The sequence below is a fragment of the Dama dama genome, chromosome X (genome assembly GCF_033118175.1).
Source record: "Dama dama isolate Ldn47 chromosome X, ASM3311817v1, whole genome shotgun sequence".
Taxonomy (NCBI): Eukaryota; Metazoa; Chordata; class Mammalia; order Artiodactyla; family Cervidae; genus Dama; species Dama dama.
The window spans coordinates 159,890,811-159,910,309 of record NC_083714.1 but is presented as its reverse complement, the minus strand read 5'-3'; the positions used below and the strand labels follow the sequence as shown (position 1 = coordinate 159,910,309).

Genomic DNA, 19,499 nt, shown 5'->3' with positions numbered 1-19,499 from the left:
CGACTCTTTGCAACCTCACGGACCGCAGCATGTCAGGCCTCCCTGTCCTTCACTGTCTCCCGGAGCTCACCCAAGTGTGCTATACAGTAATTCCTTGCCGCTTATCTATTTTATATACTGTACTCACCAAAGGGAAAAGGTATCTGTTAACCCCATACTCCTAATCTGTCCTGTTCACGTTCCCCTTTGGGAATCACGAGTTTGTTTTCTATGTCTATTGGGCTGTTGTATATAGGTTCCTCTGTATCACCGTTTATATTTCACACAGAAATGATACCGTATAACATTTGTCTTTGACTTACTTCACTTACCATGATCATCTCTGGCATCATCCACGCTGATGTAGATGGCAATATCTGATTCTTTTTTATGGCTGAGTAATATTCCAGAGTATCTGTGTGTGTACACACATATATGCAGAACTGACTCATTAGAAAAGACTCTGATGCTGGGAAAGATTGAAGGCAGGAGGAGAAGGGGACGATAGAGGATGAGATGGTTGGATGGCATCACCGACTCGATGGACATGAGTTAGAGTAAGCTCTGGGACTTGGTGATGGACAGGGAAGCCTGGCGTGCTGCAGTCCATGGGGTCGCCAAGAGTTAGACACGACTGAGTGACTGAACTGAACTGAACACATATATATTGATATGTAACACATCTTCTTACATCAGTTGTCTGCCAACGGGCACTTGGCTTGTTTCCATGTCTTGACTGTTATAAACAGCACTGCTGTGAACATTGAGGTCCATGTATCTTTTTTCAATTAGAAAAAGATTTTTCATTTCTTTCCAGAGACATGCCCAGCAGTGTGATTGCTGGATCCTATGGTAGCTCTATTTTTAGCTTTTTAAGGAACTTTCCAAACTGTTCTCCATAATGGCTAGACCAACTTACATTCCCACCAGCAGTGTAGGAGGGTTCCCTTTTGTCCACACCCTCTCCGGTATTTGTTATGTGTAGACTTTTTAATGATGGCCATTCTGACCAGTGTGAGGTGGCACCTCATCGTAGGTTTTATTTGCAGTTTTGTAATAAATAGTGATGTTGAGCATCTTTTTACGTGCCTGTGGTATGGCCATCTGGATGGCCAACAGACATTTTGGAGAAACGTCTATTTAGGTGTTCTACCCATTTTTTAATTGGGTATTTTTTTTCTTGTTGAATCGTCTGAGCTGTTTGTGTATTTTGGCGATTAATCCCTTGTCAGCCTCATTGTTTACAAATATTTCCTTCCGTTGTGTAGGTTGTCTTTTCATTTTGTTTGTGGTTTCCTTAGCTGCGCAAAATTCGGTTTGATTAGGTTACCATTTGTGTATCTTTTGCTTTTATTTCTTTTACCTTGGAAGACCGACCTAAGAAAATATTGCTATGACTTATGTATGAGAATGTTTTGCCTGTGGTCTTTTCTAGGAGTTGAAGGGTATCATGGCTCATATTTAGGTCTTTAAAGCATTTTGAGTTTATTTTTGTGTATGGTGTGAGGATGGCTTCCCAGGTGTGCTAGTGGTAAAGAATCCACCTGCAATGCTGGAGCCTCAGGTTTGATCCCTGAGTCAGGAAGATCCCCCGGAGGAGGAAATGGCAACCCACTCCAGTGTTCTTGCCTGGAGAAATCCCATGGACAGAGGAGCTGGTGGGCTACAGCCCAAGGAGTCACAAAGAGTTGGACGCGGCTGAAGTGACTTAGCACACAGCCCATGATGTGAGTGAGTGTTCTAACTTCTTTGATTTACATGCATCTGTCTGGCTTTCCCAGCACCACTGGCTCAAGAGACTGTCTTTCCTCCATCATATAGCCTATGCAGAGGCTTATTTAGGTGATCGCCAAGGCCTTTCTCGTGTGTTTGCTTTCCCTACTGTTGATTGCTCTCTTTCCTATGTATTCTTGCTTCCGTTTTCTATGTAGAGAAGAACTTTCAATTTTTTTTTTTTTAATTTTAGGATAGGTTGAGTGTTGCTGTCTTCTTTGAGGTTTGTTTGTGTGTTTTTTTTTTTTTTTTTTTGCTCCACTGAGAAATTCTTTTCTCTTTCTCCTACATTGAATGATAATCTTGCTGGGTAAAGCACCCGCGACTGCAGACGTTTTCCCTTTCTCAGGACTGTGAATAGATCTTGCCGCCCACCCCTACGCCCACCTTGTGGCCTGTGGAGTTTCTGAGAGACATCCGCTGAATGTCTTGGGCCTGAGCTCTGAGCCCACAGTCACCTCTGGGCTGAGTGCACAGTCCCTCTGATCTTGGCGGGAGTGGCTGGAAAAATGGAGGGTGGAGGCCAGACAGAGGGGCAGTGGGCTTTCCGCTGCCAGCAGGTGGAGCTCAGGCCCAGCGTGGACGACGGGTCCGGGGAATGGTGGCGTCATGGACCCGAGGACCCGATGGGGTTGAAGTGGGGTTCCTCGGGGGTGAAGCCTCAATGTTGAGGGTGAGTCAGGCAGCTGGTGTTGGGGGCTCAGCGGCAGGGCCGCCGTCAGGAGGGACACCTCCCGGGACCGGATTCGGGGCGCCAGGAGTGGGACTGAGACCCAGCACGCCCTCCTGGTTAAGATCATGGCCAGGGGCATTATTTCTTCCGTGGCATTTCTGCTTGCTTTTCCTTTGAAACTCAGATAATTCGTTCTGCAAATAAATTGCATTTGTACTCAAACCGGGTTATGATATGTAACCTATGTTTGTATTTGGAAACCACGTGGTGTTGCTTTTTTTTTTTTTTCTAGGCTTGCATTGCATAATCTGGACCGTTTTAAAGAGTGTAATTCAGTGGCATTTAGTTCCTCTTCAAAACGCACAACCATCCCCTCTATAAAGTTGCAAAAGCTTGTCATCACCTCCAGACGTGAACGCTGTCCCCATGAAGCAGTTCCCACCTGGTCCCTCTCCAGTCCCTGACACCTAACCCAGGTGTTTTCTGCTTCCATGCACTTTGCTTTTCTAGAAAGCTCCCAAAAGCGCAGTCAGGCAACAGCAGACCTTGCGTGTTCAGATTTTTAGGTGTGGCTCATACAAATTTTTAAAAAAAGAGTCCATCACCATTGTTTGAGAATTTACTGGGCCACTGACCAGCACAGTGTCTCTAGATGCAGCCGCTTCTGATTATAAAGAAACGCAACACAAACGTTTGACTTTTGTCAGGAAAATCCCATCATTTTTTTTCAAGGAGAGATTAGAAAACAACAGAAGGAAAGGTAAGTGGTTCCGGAGGTCACTCAGGAAGCCCAGGCTCACAGCTTAGAGGTCCCGTGTCTCCCTTTGGGTGCCCCACATCCATCCCTTGGGTAGCCGCCAGTTTCTTTACCTTGGGGGGGTCTCAGTCCACACTGATCCTGCTTAAGAACACGAAAGTCAGGACCCCACGGCCTCTCACTCACCCAGCGCTCTGCTTTCTCTTCCTCCTCGGGTTCCTCACACTCTTCAGTTCTTTCTTCCTCATCGCTAGTCACCTTCTCCTAGAAGGAACAGCCCTTGAAGACCTGGGACCTGCCATCATAGTCAATATCCCGCCCATAAAACAGCTCCAGGCAGTGGCAGAAACTTAAGGACGTTCCTGCCGGTTGAACGCACAGAGATTATAAAGGAGGTCATTTGATGGAGACAGAACTCATCTCGGCTTTCCGATGGAGTAGCATCCTCCTACATCACGGGTGGAGATGCCCATGGGCGTAGCGCCCACCCAGTGTGGGGGTCTGCAAGACCCTCTGCTGGGGAGGGGACCTCCCGCCAGCCCCGCCTGCAGTGACTGTGCTGTTGAGAACCCGGGGGCGTGGCTGAAAGCTTATGAGCACGTCTATCTGGTAGCATTTTATGGACAGCTCCTGGGCTCGGGGGTGGTGGTGGGGGACAGTTGTTTAAGCCTGTGGACAAATGGATGGAAAATGCCACCCAAACCATTGAGAGTCATGCTTGGAAATAGAGTGAAAACCGTGACGCCGTGATCCCTGTCAATAGTCCAGAACGCTCTGTTCAGGGTGACGAGCTGCCTTGTTGCATTTTTGTTTGTTTTGTTCAGTCGCTCAGTCGTGTCCGACTCTTTGTGACCCCATGGACTGCAGCACGCCAGGCCTCCCTGTCCATCACCAGCTCCCGGAGTTTACACAAACCCATGTCCATTGAGTTGGTGATGCCGTCCAACCATCCCATCTCCTGTTGCCCCCTTCTCCTCCCGACTTCAATCTTTCACCAGACCTTGAGTTCCATTCATACTTATAGGAGAATGAGGCTTTTTCAATCTCCCCAGCTTCATAGGAAACTGCTCATTTTTCTTTCTAAATGAGAAGAAAATGTGTGTGTGGGTGTTTTCAGGAAAGTAACGAGTCTAGTCCACCAGGCAGGTTTAAAGATCCTTTATTACGGAATCAGTCAGTATATACAAACTCTAACATGAAAATAATGAGTGACAGAGATCAGACTATTTACAATGCTTTTCTTTTTTTTTTTTTTTTTACAACATTTCTTTACAGGATTATTTCTCTCTAACATGACACACAAACAAAATCATTTTTTATTACATACATAAATAAATATTGACTTTTAAATGACCTGTCTAAGGGACATGGTTTCTACAGGCTGTTTGGATGAGAGGGTAGCCATTCTGTTATCTGCGCACTATGGTTACATCAAGGAAAAGCCCCAATAGCTCTGCAGAGAGACCTGTATGAGTCACTCTGTGAATGGTGGAACTTGCCAGCTGACCAGGAGAGGTGAGAAGCTGAGTTTGGCCATGCAAAACCACAGACACGAGTCGCCGGCTTTGTGCATTTGTATTGTAAGTGAACGTACATGCATCGGGCATTTAGCCTCTGTGTTCTGGTGACCATGTGCAAGTGTGCATAAGTTTAGATTGAGATATTTGCAGTCACAGGACTGAAGCTGACAAACCCCACGATACGTGGTGTAAGAAAGGGCGTTAGGTAAGACTCCCATCATCGTGAATGATGCTGTCCCGTCTGTAGGACAAAATGAATATTTGTACTCGCATGATACCCAAATTTAGCCTTTTAATCAGATTCTTCAGTGGAGATAAAAGATACCGCTAAGCGCTTTTTTGGTCCAGTGTAACCACTTCCCAGGTGTGTCTACTCCAATTGACCCAGTTGCCCCTTGCAGAGGGCAGTTATTCAGTGAACATTGTTACGATGCAGTGATTCTCGTCGGGGGTGACTCTGTACCTCAAGAGGGTGTGGGCCGTGACCACAGAGCGTGTGGTCATCACACCCAGGGTGGCGTGCTCCTCGCCTCTGGTGGGTGGAGACCAGGGGTGCCTCTCCACGCCCCACAGGGCCGAGGGCAGGTCCTGCCCGCTGACAGAGCACCGTGCAGACCCACATCTCAGCAGTGCTGAGCTGGAGGATGGGTTCTTCTGCTCTCTAGATGGGTTCTGGGTTCTTCCAGGTCTTTCTAGGACAGAGATCTGTTTTGGAAACTTTGGATTTCGGAAAATGTAGCGTCATAAACGTTACTGTCTCTTGAAGAAAATTTTATTGGAGTGTAATTGCTTTATAATGTTGTGTTAGTTTCTGCTCAGCTCTAAGTGTACATGTATCCCCTTGTTTCTTGATTTCCTTCCCATTTATGTATATTAAAAAAAAAAAAACCTGACTGATGTGAAGGGCACACATTCGTTTATAAAGATTGCTCCCAGAGCCCACTTAGAACAAGAGAATAGCCCAGATAAATAAACCCATCGCTGAGGAGTGAATATTCTCAGTAAAAAGATGCACTTAGCCTTGATGTATATTGGGTTAGACACCTGTATTTGATGACTTTATATGTTTGATGAGCTTGACTTTTTTAAAGAGTAAATACTGTCACTGAATATACTTTGTCTCATATGAGAGAAATGCATCTAATTTCAATAAAACAGAGAATCAGCTACTAAATTGGTTTTAAAATTAAACAACATAAACTTTTAGACCTTTATTATGGCAAATGTTTAAAAATTCAAAAAACTGTAATTATATTTTTGCTCTTTTAAATATTATTGAAATTTATAAAGGAAACTCAGCTTTCTTTTATTGCCTAATTAACAGTTTTCTCTTCCAATAATACTAATAAAATTTATTGAACATTATAGCAGAATGAAATGCTCATAAGACCTGCTTCAGGTATTTTAAGGAAGACAGAAGCTTCAGAACCTTGATCCGAACTAAAAATGTATTTGCTCAATGGCTATAACCCAGGTAAAAGAAATGTCATTAAATTTTACAAAATTAAGTGTGTTTAATAATTTAATAATATTTGCATCTATGTATACACTCCCGCGTTTTAAACTATACAACAGTACAAAGATGGGCTGGCACAAATACTTACGGATATATTTAGGACAAATGAAGGCAGACGATAAACACACAGCCAATAATAATTTGAAGCCTTCCCTTCTGAGATTCTGAAGGTTTGAAAATTCAGATGCTGGGCACGGTGTCTTGGGAAAACGCGTGGTTTCAGCGACGATCTCTGGGTTTGCGCATGCGACCTCCGTGAAGGCGGTCCCTCCCGTCTCCGTGCGGAAGGAGAGTGCTGACTCTGCAGGACACTCTGTTGCAGAGTCCACCCCAGACCATGTTAGGAGCTGCAGAGAAACAGCCCGAAGCACCACGAGCCGGCTGCACCCTTGAGATCCCTACGTAGCCCCTCGTGCAGGGCTGCAAAGCACCGCCCGCCTGATCAAGCTTCCAAGCTCGGTTGAAGACGCAGGAAGTAGTTTTTTCGACCTGTTCTGTCGGAGATCCATGCCTACCGGCCCCGGGGTTCTCCGGGGAGAGAGGCGTGCATGAGATAACAGGAGTCCTCTCTCTGCCTGGTGTCCGCACTGAAGAGCCGGGACCTCCCGGGGCGAGTCGAGACCCTCACGTTCACGCCCCTCATCGCTAACTCAACCCCAGGCAACCAGGGCGCTCACCGCAGGCTTTTGGGAAGGAAGACAACGGCAGGCTTCCGGGCCCACAAGAGCACTGACCGAAAACATCCTCGTTTTCCCTGTGTAGATAATGAGATGAGGACGCCCTTCCGTGAAAATGTTTAATTTGGAGAAATTGCTGTTTTCTCATAGAATTGATACCGATGGGGAAAACAGATTATTCCAATTATCGTTAGAGTTGCATCTGCCACTGGTGACTTGGGAAAGCAATTTCTGCAGCGACTCCTACTCAAGCTACCCACGTGTATATGTGTGCGTCTGTGTATGTGTGTGTGTATTTACATGTATGTATATATTGTACGCTGCTGCTGCTGCTAAGTCACTTCAGTGGTGTCCGACTCTGTGCAACCCCATAGAGGGCAGCTCACCAGGCTCCTCTGTCCTTGGGATTCTCCAGGCAATACTGGAGTGGATTGCCATTTCCTTCTCCATATATACTGTATACCTACCCGGAAGTATACAGACACATACATACATGTGTATACACATGGGTGTTCCCTCAAGCAAAAAATATATTAAAACATCTCTGGTTTAAGGGTGCCCCAGTATCCCCCTCAACACTATATACTAACACCGTGTCTTCACTTGAGTTCATGCCATGAGGCATTAGTATGGAGCCTCATAATTCTTCAATTAAATTTTTCATAATTTTTCATAAAGTTTTCAAATAAGATGTAATAGATTTGAAGGAGTTAAGAAAGGTTTCCTGTTTAGTTGCTAAGTTGTGTCTGACTCTTTGCGACCCCACGGACTGTAGCCCGCCAGGCTCCTCAGTCCATGGGATTTTCTCCAGGCAAGAATACTGGAGTGGGTTGCCATTTCCTCCTCCAGGGGGATCTTTGCAATCCAGGGATCGAACCCGAATCTCCTGCATTGGCAGGCAGATTCTTTACCACTGAGCCACCTGGCAAGCAAAGTCCCCCTCTACCTTCTCTACATTGTGGAGAATATTCTACCAAACAAAGAGCTTGCTTTGATTAAGAAAAGGGGGGAAATCTCAGTAAAGATTTGAAAATATTCAATAGTTGGGATTCTTTCATTTCAAGCAACAGGTTTTGTAGTGTGTTAGACACATGTAAGCGTCAAAACAAAATGTACCAGCAACTGTTTTCCCCATTAAGGAAAAAAGGAAAATATAAATAAAAGTATCAGGGAAACTTCTTGTAGGATGAAGTATTAAAAAGCAGCCCCAGAAAGCAGTTTTAATTTCTCCAGGGCAGACTCTGGGTAGCAGTGTTGACTCCTCCTGGCTGGGAATGTCTTAACAGAAATTGTCATTTAGAGGCCAAACTCATCTATGTCTTTGTATAAAATGGAGCTGAAATGCTTGAAGCTGGAGCATTTTAGGTTTAAATTAATTGGCAATATTTCGGGTTTACAGATTTTTCAGTTGAAAAAAAAAAAGAAACCACAGGTGATTAAAAACAAAAAATTCATCTTCAGAAATCTTTGAATAAATATTAGGGCGTAAAAATCTGGATGCTCTTCTGTGGATCTGGCAAATCAAATCAATAATTTAATTTCCAAGTGTTCAGTGAGTAACTGCTTACGTGCAGGCCTATTACGTGTGTAAATTGTGTAAATTGCTTCTTTGGAGAATCTGTTGATGCAAATTCGGGGACATCTCAGACCTGCATTGGGAGGAGCTCCACCACACAGGCAGGCAAGAATTAGACGCGGAACAGGGCTGGGCTGCGTGTCGTCCGTTCTCACGGGAACCGGTCCGTCCGCCTTCACAAGACCCACTGCACGTCCCTGGTTTTCGGGGCGCATTTTCCGAGGCAGACAGAGCGTTGAGTGCCCCTCGGTTATTAGGCAGGGGCGGGCGGTCCTCTGGGAAGGGCCTGGTGCCTCCCAGTGGGCACGGCCAGTCCTTGGGGGGTTGTGCCAGCTTCCACACTCACTCAGGGTTCAGACGGGCTCTCGGAGCATCTCAGTACCTTTCTTCAGGAGGCTTGTAGTGGTGGGGATGGCGGTGTTTCAGATGGGGGCCTAGAGACAGAATGACCTGTCAGTCCAGCCGCCGTCCCCAGCTGGACCGACCGGAGGAACAGCTGCGTGTCTGGACCCTGCCCACAGTCCCTGCCACCCAGGTCCTCCCGGCCCTGACTCTGAACTTGCAGACACACATCCACCCTGCCTCTCTTTTCTCTCTGCCTTCCCCGGCTCTCTGGTTCCCTCCGAAAAACCGTAAGATCACAAGAGAAAGAAGACAAGCCTCTTTCTTTATAGTTATATAAGCCGGCCAGAGCCCTTTGTATTTCCTCGGAAAAGTTTAGAAATTAACACACACTTTCATGACACACACACTTTTCGGTGGAGAGACACTGTAAGTGGTGGGTGGATGTGGTCCCAAACGGGACGGGCTGTCACACAGGGCGCTCCCACTGGGGTGGTTTTTATTTGTCTTTAAACTCCTAAGTGCAAAAAGCTACTGGGGCAAATTTGATCCATCATTTAAAAAAATAAAACCAGGATCATTAATTCTTATCAACACATAAAGCTTTGACATGGCTTTTTAAAGTTTAAGCTGAGAAAGCAATGTACATAATCTAAAACCCAACAGGAGGCTCTCTTTGTTTTAAATACACAATTGTTACCATTTAGTTTTGCTAAGGACTAATTTTTGTAAACTCACAATTGTTACCACTTAGTGTTGCTAATAACTAATGGTTGTAAATACACAATTGTTACCACTTAATTTTGCTAATAACTAATCTTTGTAAATACACAATTGTTACCACTTAGTTTTGCTAATAACTAATCTTTGTAAATACACAATTGTTACCACTTAGTTTTGCTAATAACTAAAATGAGCTTCCCTATGTTTTTACTAATAGAGCAGAGACTTAAGTGTGAAACACTGGAGGGGCTGGATGCCTACTATTTCTAGCACACCATCTACATGAATAACTTAAAGTGACGGAAGAATTGAAGCAAAAAGAATCTGATATTTTAAATGATCTGTTTGAAAACAGGAAGAGAAATGAAAGCATTGCTCCTAAGATACAGCTGTTGAAATGACTGTTAAAAAAAAAAAAATTTGGTATTTAGCCACAATAATTTGGGAAGACTATCCTCCACGTAGATTCTTCTCTTTGCCCAACACCTTGAGCCGCAGTGTTCCTAGTTTCCACAGCACTTCCCCTGGTCTTGTCCAAGCCTGACTCTCCTCACCTTCCTGACCTCCAGTACACACCCCCACGTTGAGTTACTACCCATATGCCGATGACCTTCAAAGCTTTCAGCGCTGGACCCTGCAGTCCCGAAGGCCTTCAGGAAGTCTCCATCTCACTATCCCACAGGTGACTCAGATGCAGTCCTCTCTCTGTTAATCTCACCATCCTCCCGTCTCACACCCCGACCTAGGCCTCAAGCACCTTGGACCATGGTTCCAGCAAACCACATCCTCTTGCACTAAATAACTCTTGGCTTCCTTCTGCACTTATTCCACTGTGTGTACTTTTTGTTCCCCAACACATACATTTTTAAGTTTTATTAGTATATAGTTGATTTACAAATGTTGTGTTTAATTTCTACTGTAGACCAAAGTGATTCAATTTTACATATACAGTATGTATATATATATAGTACAGTTTTATATATACTGTTTTTATATGTACACACACACTATATATATTCTTTTCCATCATGGCTCCCTGGTGGCTCAGATGGTAAAGCGTCTGCCTGCAACACGAGAGACCTGGGCTTGATCCCTGGGTCGGGAAGATCCCCTGGAGAAGGAAATGGCAACCCCACTCTGGTGCTCTTGCCTAGAAAATTCCATGGATGGAGGAGCCTAGTGAGCTACGGTCCATGGGGTCCCAAAGAGTCAGACACGACTAAGTGACTTCCCTTTCTTTCCTTCTTATTGCAGAATATAGGATACAGTCCCCTTGCTCACACACAATGTATATTCTTTTCCATCGTGGTTTATCACAGAATATAGGATGCAGAATGTTCCCTTGCTCCACGATAGGACCTTGGTGTTTATCCATCCTATGTATACTGGTTTCTATAGTCCCAAACTCCCGCAGGTCTGTTCTGTCTATCTGTGAGTCTGTTTCTGATTCATAGTTAAGTTCCTTTGTGCCGTACTTTAGATTCCACGTGAGTGACATCTATGAAACAAGAACAGACTGACAGACATAGAGAACATACTTGTAGCTGCAGAGGGTGGAAGGGAGGGTGGGGTTGGGGGCGGACCATGACTTTAGGGTTAACAGACCCAGCACATATTCAATCATTGCCAAAGCTAACAGTTCCAGCCCCTGAAGAGCTCACTAGATTTTCCTTCCCGTTTTTTTAACATCAGTAAACACACTTGGATGAAAACTCCTTTATGGTAAATAACTGCAACCACTCCCCAACACATCTCCTTAGTGCTGCCCGGGAGGCTGTTTGTTTTGAAACAATAGGTGACGATTATTTTTAATCTACTTGATTTAGCAGGAAGTCAAGTAGATTGATTTGGGTTATATTGGGAAGAAAATTTATGTAATATAGATTGTGAAAGTGAAAGTTGGGTCAGTGGTGTCTGACTCTTTGTGACCCTAAGGACTATACAGTCCATGGAATTCTCCAGGCCAGAATACTGGAGTGGGTAGCTTTTCCCTTCTTCAGGGGGTCTTCCCAACCCAAGGATTGAACCCAGGTCTCCCACATTGCGGATGATTCTTTACCAGCTGAACCACCAGGGAAGCCCAAGGATCCTAGAGTGGGTAGCCTATCCCTTCTCTAGGGGGTCTTCCTGACCCAGGAATCGAACCAGGGTCTCCTGCATTGCAGGCGGATTCCATAATAGCTGAGCCACCAGGGAAGCTGATAGATTATATATAGTAGAAATATATGTAATAAGCTCTATAGCAAAGTAGTATTTCCTATATAGTTATATTTGAATGTCTTAATTCTTTAAAAAATTTCAGAATGATATGAGATGATAGATTTTTTTTCCCCTTGTGTGGGTGCATGCTAAGTCACTTCAGTGGTGTCCGATTCTGTGCGACCCCACGGACTATAACCCGTCCAGGCTCCTCGGTCCATGGGACTCTCCAGGCAAGAAAACTGGAGTGGGTTGCCATGCCCTCCTCCAGGGGATCTTCCCGACCCAGGGATCAAGCCTTATGTCTCTAACGTCTGCCTGCACGGGAAGCCCTACCTCTTGTGTATTTACGGTTAGAAGATAAGGAAAAAGCATGCCTTCTGTAGGGCAAGAAAGTAACAAAAGGGGAGGAGGAAGCTGCATGGGAGGGAAAAGGGGAGCGAGTCAGGTCCGCTGGGAGGAAGCACGTACAAAGGGGAGGGAGGGCTTCAGGTTCAGAGAACTCCCCGTGGGTAGGAGCCTGCAATGCTGGATCCATGGATTTTCGTTTTTTCACTAAGACTTTCTGTGTGTCTGCAAGGCGGGCGGTACCCCCCGACCCCGGCCGGGACTCACGGTGCACATCGGGCGTCCGGAAGGTCCTAATGGTGGCGGGCCCCTCCCCGCCCGCGGTCAGCACCTGCACCTCCAGGCGGTAGAGGGTGGCGGGCCGCAGACCCGGGACCGAGAGCTCGGGGTGATCCTGGGGAAGGGGAACACGGGCCGTCAGGCCGCCGCCTCTGACCACGACCCGCGTCGGGACTCTCCTCCAGAGACCACGCCCCCTCGTGACGTCACCGTGTTACACGCGGTTCGCTCGCTTGGACTCCACCGTGTTCGCGAGTCCCGTGGTCTGTCCACGTTCGCCGGAGACCATCCCCCCTCCCGGGTGCTCTGGGCAGCAAGGAGACCCCGACTCTTGGCAGCCAAGAGCTCAGATGAGCCACGCCAGTTCTTGGTGCTCACCCCCGCCCCCTCCCAGGGACTATATTTTCCATTCCTGAACCTAAGACTTTCCCAGGCTTTAAAAGTTTTCATCTGCACATCTTGTGATGTGAATTCTTGATAATCCACATCTCGGGGAAACGCGCCAACTTGCGCTCCTTAAAAGACAGTATCTGTCAGTGCCGGCAGCCAAAAAAATGTTTCTTTTTATGCCAACGCTTTTTTTTGTGGGGGGGTGGGGTGGGTGTCTCAGAACTCAATAGAACCTAAGCACATACACAGAATAATTACTGTCCAATTCCATGGAATTTTTTTTTTTTTCCTTCCGGGATTTAAGTTATTTTTTTCTCTTCTTGGAGCAAGAGTTGCATATTCTAAGGGTGTTTTGAGAGTTGGTAAAAGCCCACACATGCTTTTTTTTCTCCCCCCCAAGCCAAAGAATTAAGTTGGCCTGGAAGGCACTCCAGCTCATTATGTGCTCTGGCCAGATTTGAAGGGGAAAATGAAGAGAAAGAACAAGGTTCTTTTAGCTCTTTTACCCCCAAATTTAACACTTCAAACGGGGCATGTCCGCTTGGCCCAAAAGGACAGGGATTCAAAAGAAGATAAAATGGTGAAACCTTTGCGTTCTGTGTGGACAGGAGAGGTCTCCTTAAGAGCTGGCCCTGGTCATCACGTTTAGCTAGATGACAGTTTCTCCTAAGTTTATGGTGATGATAATGAATCTACAGGAACCCTGGTGTTGTGTTCCGATTCTCACAAAAGAATTCACTGGGGTCCCACAGGAACCCTGGCAGTGTATTCTGACTGTTGCAAAAGAATTCATGCAGGAGAAGAAAGCCTACATGTGAGTCTCAGCAAGCCGGCCCTGCAGTGGGGGTTTGGGGTGCCCCAGTGCCTCCCCCAGGGATGCTCCGGCCGCGTGGTGGGGGGACCCACCCCGAGATGGGGTGGGCGGACGGGTGCTCACCGCGGGCAGAATCTGGGACTGTGAGATGATGCTGTTCGGGAGGCTGTTGGGCCGGCTCTCGGTGGTGACCTCGGCCCAGGTCACCTGGAAGCCGGTGGCCGGCCGCGGCAGGCCCGCCTTGCTCACCGTCCAGGAGAAGTGCCCCGTGATGTTGGTGTCGTGCACCGCGAAGGAGGCGGACAGGTTCTCGGGCTTGGCCTGCACTTTGGGGCGCACGTGACTGCGACCTGTGGGTGCAGGAAGGGGAACCGCAGGGTGGGGGGTTAGGGGGGTGGAGAGAGAACAGTTGTGCACCCTGGGGAGGAGGCAGTGTTCAGACTGCAGTTCTCTGGGCCCCAGGGTCAGCAACGCAGCCTCCGTTGGCTGGGCCGGTGGGGGGTGGGGGGGGGGGGGCGTCCCACGGCCACCTGGGCGGATGGCATCTGAGTTAGACCCTCATCTCTGCAGTCTCAGCCCAGTGGCTGCTCATGGCTCAGGGTCATTTTTGAGTCCAGCTTGCACATGGGGGTGGACAATGCAGAAAAGAGTGCCGTGATCTCAGAGGACCTGGCCACCGAGAGGGCAGGAGTGGGTGCTGGGGGAGGGGGCGGGTGGGGAAGGCTGGGGTCGCCATGAGAGCCATCGGCAGTGACCAGGATGAGCTCCCACGGGGGCCTCTGAGGATCAGTGTCCCTCGATGTGGGCTGGGGCTGCAGAAGGTGGAGACAGGGGATGGAAAGGGTGTGAAGGGTACTGCCCCTGGGGCCGGGCTGAGCACGAGTCAAGTGAATTAGACGAGGTGCCCCGCAGCACCTGCGGAGAGGTGCCAGCCCCCGCTTCTAAGGGTTTGGGCTTCCAAGCTTGGGCTTCCCTGGTGGCTCAGCTGGTAAAGAATCCGCCTGCAATGCAGGAGACCCTGACTCAGTTCTTGGGTTGGGAAAATCCCCTGGAGAAGGGAAAGGCTAGCCACTCCAATATTCTTGGACTTCCCTGGTGGCTCAGCTGGTAAAGAATCCGCCCGCAACGAGGGAGGCCTGGGTTCCGTCCCTGGGTTGGGAAGATCCCCTGTAGAAGGGAAAGGCTACCCATTCCAGTATCCCGGCCTGGAGAATTCCACGCCATGGGGAATTCCAAGTCCATGGGGTCGCAAAGAGTCAGACACGACTGAGCGACTTTCATTTTCTAGTTCTAAGGGCTGATCCTTCAGCAAAGCCTGTGTCGCTAAGTGCAGCTGGACTTCTGAACTGATGGGAGCATTCATACACAGGTTACCTTCAGACAGGGCTGTCCTAAGGCCGTCTAGAAAGGGGTGATCCTTGTGGGTCTCAGGGCCTTGTGAATCGCGCTTTGGAGCTGTGCCCACCGCTGCACCCCCCGGGATTCCAGGTGACACGTACCCTCCTCCACGCCGGGGCAGCTGAAGTGCTTGTGGGTCTTCCCCTTGAGCGCGGAGCATGGCGGGGTCGTGAAGGACGCGCTCTCCGCCTTCCAGCGGCCCAGGGGCCGTGCGGCTTGCACGATCACCTTGTATTTGCAGGAGAACGACAGGTCTGGAAGAATCAGGTAGTTTTCCTAGAGCGAGATGGAGACAGAACAGGCCAGCTGTAAAAATCTCAGGAGGGAATGGACTTGGCAGGAGATGCAATGATGTCCCAGGCGGTTGTCTGCTTGTAATGTGGCAGGGCGGTGAGTGTGTATGTATGGCCTTTACACAAAACGCATAGGGTCCCCGCCGAGATGAATCACAACCATGACCCACTCCCTGGGCGAGGGGGGTCACCCAGGCTCTAGAACAACCCGGGGGAAGCGTTCGGTCCACGGCAGCCCCGTTCTGACCGTCACGACCCGCCGTGGAGAGCTGGCTGGACAGGGAGGGTGAAAAGCTGTGACTGTCAACCTGATTTGTTATTAAAAAAGAGAAAAAAAAAAAGCTAGCTCGGGCTTCCTCCCAGATGCAGGCTCAGTTTAGACCTGAGTCTTTCCTGAAGGCAGAGAAGACATTCTAGAGCCATGTCTCTCCTCCCCTTTCTGGAGGCATCTCTCTGGTTGGTTCCGGCCAGACTGTGATGATTAAACAGGGTTACAAGGCCAGACTCAACAGTGGAGGGCTGAGGGGCTGGGAGTGTGGCCTTGCAGGAAGAGGAAGCTGACGGTGATGGTGGTAACAAGCTACTGTGCTGTTTCTCTCTGTGTGTGAGCGTGTGCGTGCCCACTGTAGGATGTCGTTGTTGCGGCCTCCTGCACACATACAGAACCTTACCGGAACAGGAAAAGCTGACCATGACGGTTGTAACAAGCTAGTGTGAGGTTTGTCTCCCTTGTGTGTTAGCGTGTGTGTGTGTGTGTGTGTCCATTCTGGGGTGTTGCTGTCACGGCCTCGTGTATGCTACATATATAACCTTATAGGAACAGGAAAGCTGACGGTGATGGTTGTAACAAGTTAGTGCGATGTCTCTTTCCCTTGGTGTGTCTCTTCTAGGGTGTTGGTTCAGGGCCTTGTATACACATAAATAATCTGCCACCAACAGGAAAGCCGACAGTGATGGTTGTAACAAGTTAGTGTGATGTCTCCTTCCCTTGGTGTGTGAGGGTGTGTGTGTGTTCCTTCTAGGGTGTCGTTGTCAGGACCTCGTGTATACTACATATGTAACCTTACAGGAACAGGAAAGCTGATGGCGATGGCTGTAACAAGCTAGTGTGAGGTTTCTTACCCTTGGTGTGTTAGAGTGTGTGTGTCCATTCTAGGCGAGCAGTTGTGTTAGGGGGTGTGTGTCCATTCTAGGCCAGCAGTTGTGTTAGGGGGTGTGTGTCCATTCTAGGTGAGTTGTGTTAGGGTGTGTGTGTGTCCATTCTAGGTGAGTTGTGTTAGGGTGTGTGTGGGTCAATTCTAGGCGAGCAGTTGTCACGGCCTCCTGCCCCTGTTCAAGAGCTGCCACTGGCATGGTGTCTGGGACCCTTAAGGTCAGAACGGCACGTGCTGGGACCCAGGGCAGGCAGGTCATCCACCCCCTGCAGGAGCTGGCGTGAGATAGGGATGTAGCTAAAGGCAATGCTGAGGGATAGGGTGGCAGAGAAACGCCCTGGGAAAATGAGGCCTTCAGGTCACGGGGGTATCCGACTCAAAATGGAGAAGAGAATTCAGGGCTTCTGTTTGATTAAGATGAAGCATACTCCCAGGCTCTCCGCATTTGCCCTGGGAGTGCCTTGTGAGCTGTGTCTGGAAATTCCACGTCTCAGGGTCTCCCCCCACCCATGCTGACAACATGCAGGGGTGAGGGGAGAGTGAACACGTGACCCTGTGTCTCCTCCCCACCTGTCCCGAAGGTAACGGGTCGGTGAACGAGTCACCCCACGGCACGTCCAGCCTGCACCTCTGCCCGCCCAGCTGTACCCACAGGCCGGGTGTGTCTAAGAGCCACCGAGCACACCCCCCACCCCACCCCCGCCCCCGCCGTTTCAAGCCTCCTCCTCCTCACCTGGGTCACGGCCGAAGACGCCTCCAGCCTGGCAGATTCGTTGTGGGCGCAGACTTCCGGAAACCACTCCACATGATACTGTCCGACACCCGAATCTGTAAGGTGGATGCAGTTAAGCCAAAAAAAAAAGAACAGTCCGCAAGCAAGAGGGCTCGTGGTCAGATGTTCCCGAAGCAGAGGGCTCGTGGTCAGATGTTCCCGAAGCCGGAGACAAAGGCAGGAGGCATAGGACCCTGCAGGCAATGCAGACAGGTACCCGCCAGGCCGAGGAGGGAGGGCTCCCCAGATTCTGCCTACACTGTTTCCTTAGTGAAAAATCAGCTCAGGACTTCCCCGACGGTCCAGTGGTTGGGACTCTACCTTCCAATGCTGGGGGTGTCAGTTCCAGCTCTGTTTGGAGAACTAAGATCCCACACGCCTCGTGGCCAAAGAACCAAAACATAAAACGGAAGCGATACCGCTTCACACATTCCATGAAGGCTTTAAAAAACGGTCGGTATCAAAGAAATCTTCAAGAATGGAGTCAGGGGAAAGAATGAAGTCGGGGGGGAACGTAACAGCATAAAAGGAAATTGAGATACGAGAACCAGATAGAAAAAGAAATCATGAGAAAAGTGACAGTGTGATGCGTCCGCAGAGGTCTTGAGCCTAACCGAGCCGTGGCGCCCATGGTAAGGAAACCCGATGAGAATGGGGGACGCTCAGCGTCTGTCCTCTTGTTTCCTAGGTGATGAGCGAGACTCCGCATGAGTCTCTGAATCCTGCATGTTTCTAAGGAAGCTGGTGGAAGAAATCCTGAAGCCGGGCAGGAATAAATGCCTGGCCCTGCCTCACCCCGAAGGCCTGGCGGCCCCGGTGTGCTCAGTGTGTGCTCCGTGTGGGCTCTGTGTGGGCTCGGTGTGTGCTCCATATGGACTCTGTGTGTGCTCCAAGTGACTCCATGTGTGCTCCGTGTGGACTCTGTGCTCTGTGTGGACTCCATGTGAACTCCACGTGTGCTCCGTGTGTGCTCTGTGTGGACTCCATGTGTGCTCCAAGTGACTCCGTGTGTGTTCTGTGTGGATTCTGTGTGTGCTCTGTGTGGACTCCGTGTGTGCTACATGCGTGCTCTGTGTGGACTCCATGTGAATTCCGTGTGTGCTCCGTGTGGACTCCATGTGTGCTCTGTGTGGACTCCGTGTGTGCTCCAAGTGACTCCGTGTTTTGTGTGGATTCTGTGTGGACTCTGTGTGTGCTACGTGTGTGCTCTGTGTGGACTCCATGTGAATTCCGTGTGTGCTCTGTGTGGACTCCATGTGGGCTCCATATGGACTCCGTGTGTGCTCCGTGTAGACTTGGTGTGTGCTCCATGTGAACTCCGTGTGTGCTCCATGTATGCTCTGGGTGGACTCCATGTGACCTCTGTGTGTGCTCTGTGTGAATTCCGTGTGTGCTCTGTGTGGACTCCATGTGTGCTCTGTGTGGACTCCTTGTGTGCTCCAAGTGACTCTGTGTGTGTTCTGTGTGGATTCTGTGTGTGCTCTGTGTGGACTCCGTGTGTGCTACATGTGGACTCCATGTGGACTCCATATGAACTCCATGTGTGCTCCGTGTAGACTCGGTGTGTGCTCCATGTGGATTCCGTGTGTGCTCCACGTGTGGACTCCATGTGAACTCCCTGTGTGCTCCGTGTGGACTCCGTGTGTGCTCTGTGTGGATTCCGTGTGTGCTCTGTGTGGACGCCGTATGAACTCCGTGTGTGCTCTGTGTGGACTCCGTGTGTGCTCCAAGTGACTCCGTCTGTGTTCTGTGTGTGCTCTGTGTGGACTCCATGTGTGCTACGTGTGGACTCCATGTGGGCTCCATATGGACTCTGTGTGTGCTCCAAGTGACTCCATGTGTGTTCTGTGTGGATTCTGTATGTGCTGTGTGTGGACTCCGTGTGCTACGTGTGGACTCCATATGGACTCTGTGTGTGCTCTGTGTAGACTCTCTGTGTGCTCCATGTGGATTCCGTGTGTGCTCCACGTGTGGACTCCATGTGAACTCCCTGTGTGCTCCGTGTGTGCTCCATGTGGACTCTGTGTGTGCTCCATGTGGACTCCGTGTGTGCTCTGTGTGGACTCTGTGTGTGCTCTGTGTGGACTCTGTGTGTGCTCCAAGTGACTCCGTGTGTGTTCTGTGTGGAATCTGTGTGTGCTCTGTGTGGACTCCGTGTGTGCTACGTGTGGACTCCATGTGGGCTCCATATGGACTCCATGTGTGCTCCGTGTAGACTCGGTGTGTGCTCCAGGTGGATTCCGTGTGTGCTCCACGTGTGGACTCCATGTGAACTCCCTGTGTGCTCTGTGTGGACTCCGTGTGAACTCCGTGTGT

General features: G+C 49.1%; 1 protein-coding gene and 1 long non-coding RNA gene across 2 annotated transcripts in view; one reads left to right on the top strand and one right to left on the bottom strand.

Moving 5' to 3' along the window:
• LOC133052266 (uncharacterized) overlaps positions 1 to 19,499 on the top strand; it is a 462,497-nt gene that overhangs the window by 435,527 nt on the left and 7,471 nt on the right. The window lies entirely within an intron of this gene.
• ANOS1 (anosmin 1) overlaps positions 4,326 to 19,499 on the bottom strand; it is a 201,784-nt gene continuing 186,610 nt past the window's right edge. The window contains exons 10-14 of the mRNA XM_061137060.1: positions 17,145 to 17,239; positions 15,066 to 15,240; positions 13,690 to 13,916; positions 12,351 to 12,477; positions 4,326 to 8,905 (exon numbers count right to left, since the gene is read on the bottom strand). Coding sequence (XP_060993043.1) covers positions 8,847 to 8,905; positions 12,351 to 12,477; positions 13,690 to 13,916; positions 15,066 to 15,240; positions 17,145 to 17,239 — 683 coding nt within the window. The 3' untranslated portion in view covers positions 4,326 to 8,846. The remainder of the gene's footprint in view (positions 8,906 to 12,350; positions 12,478 to 13,689; positions 13,917 to 15,065; positions 15,241 to 17,144; positions 17,240 to 19,499) is intronic.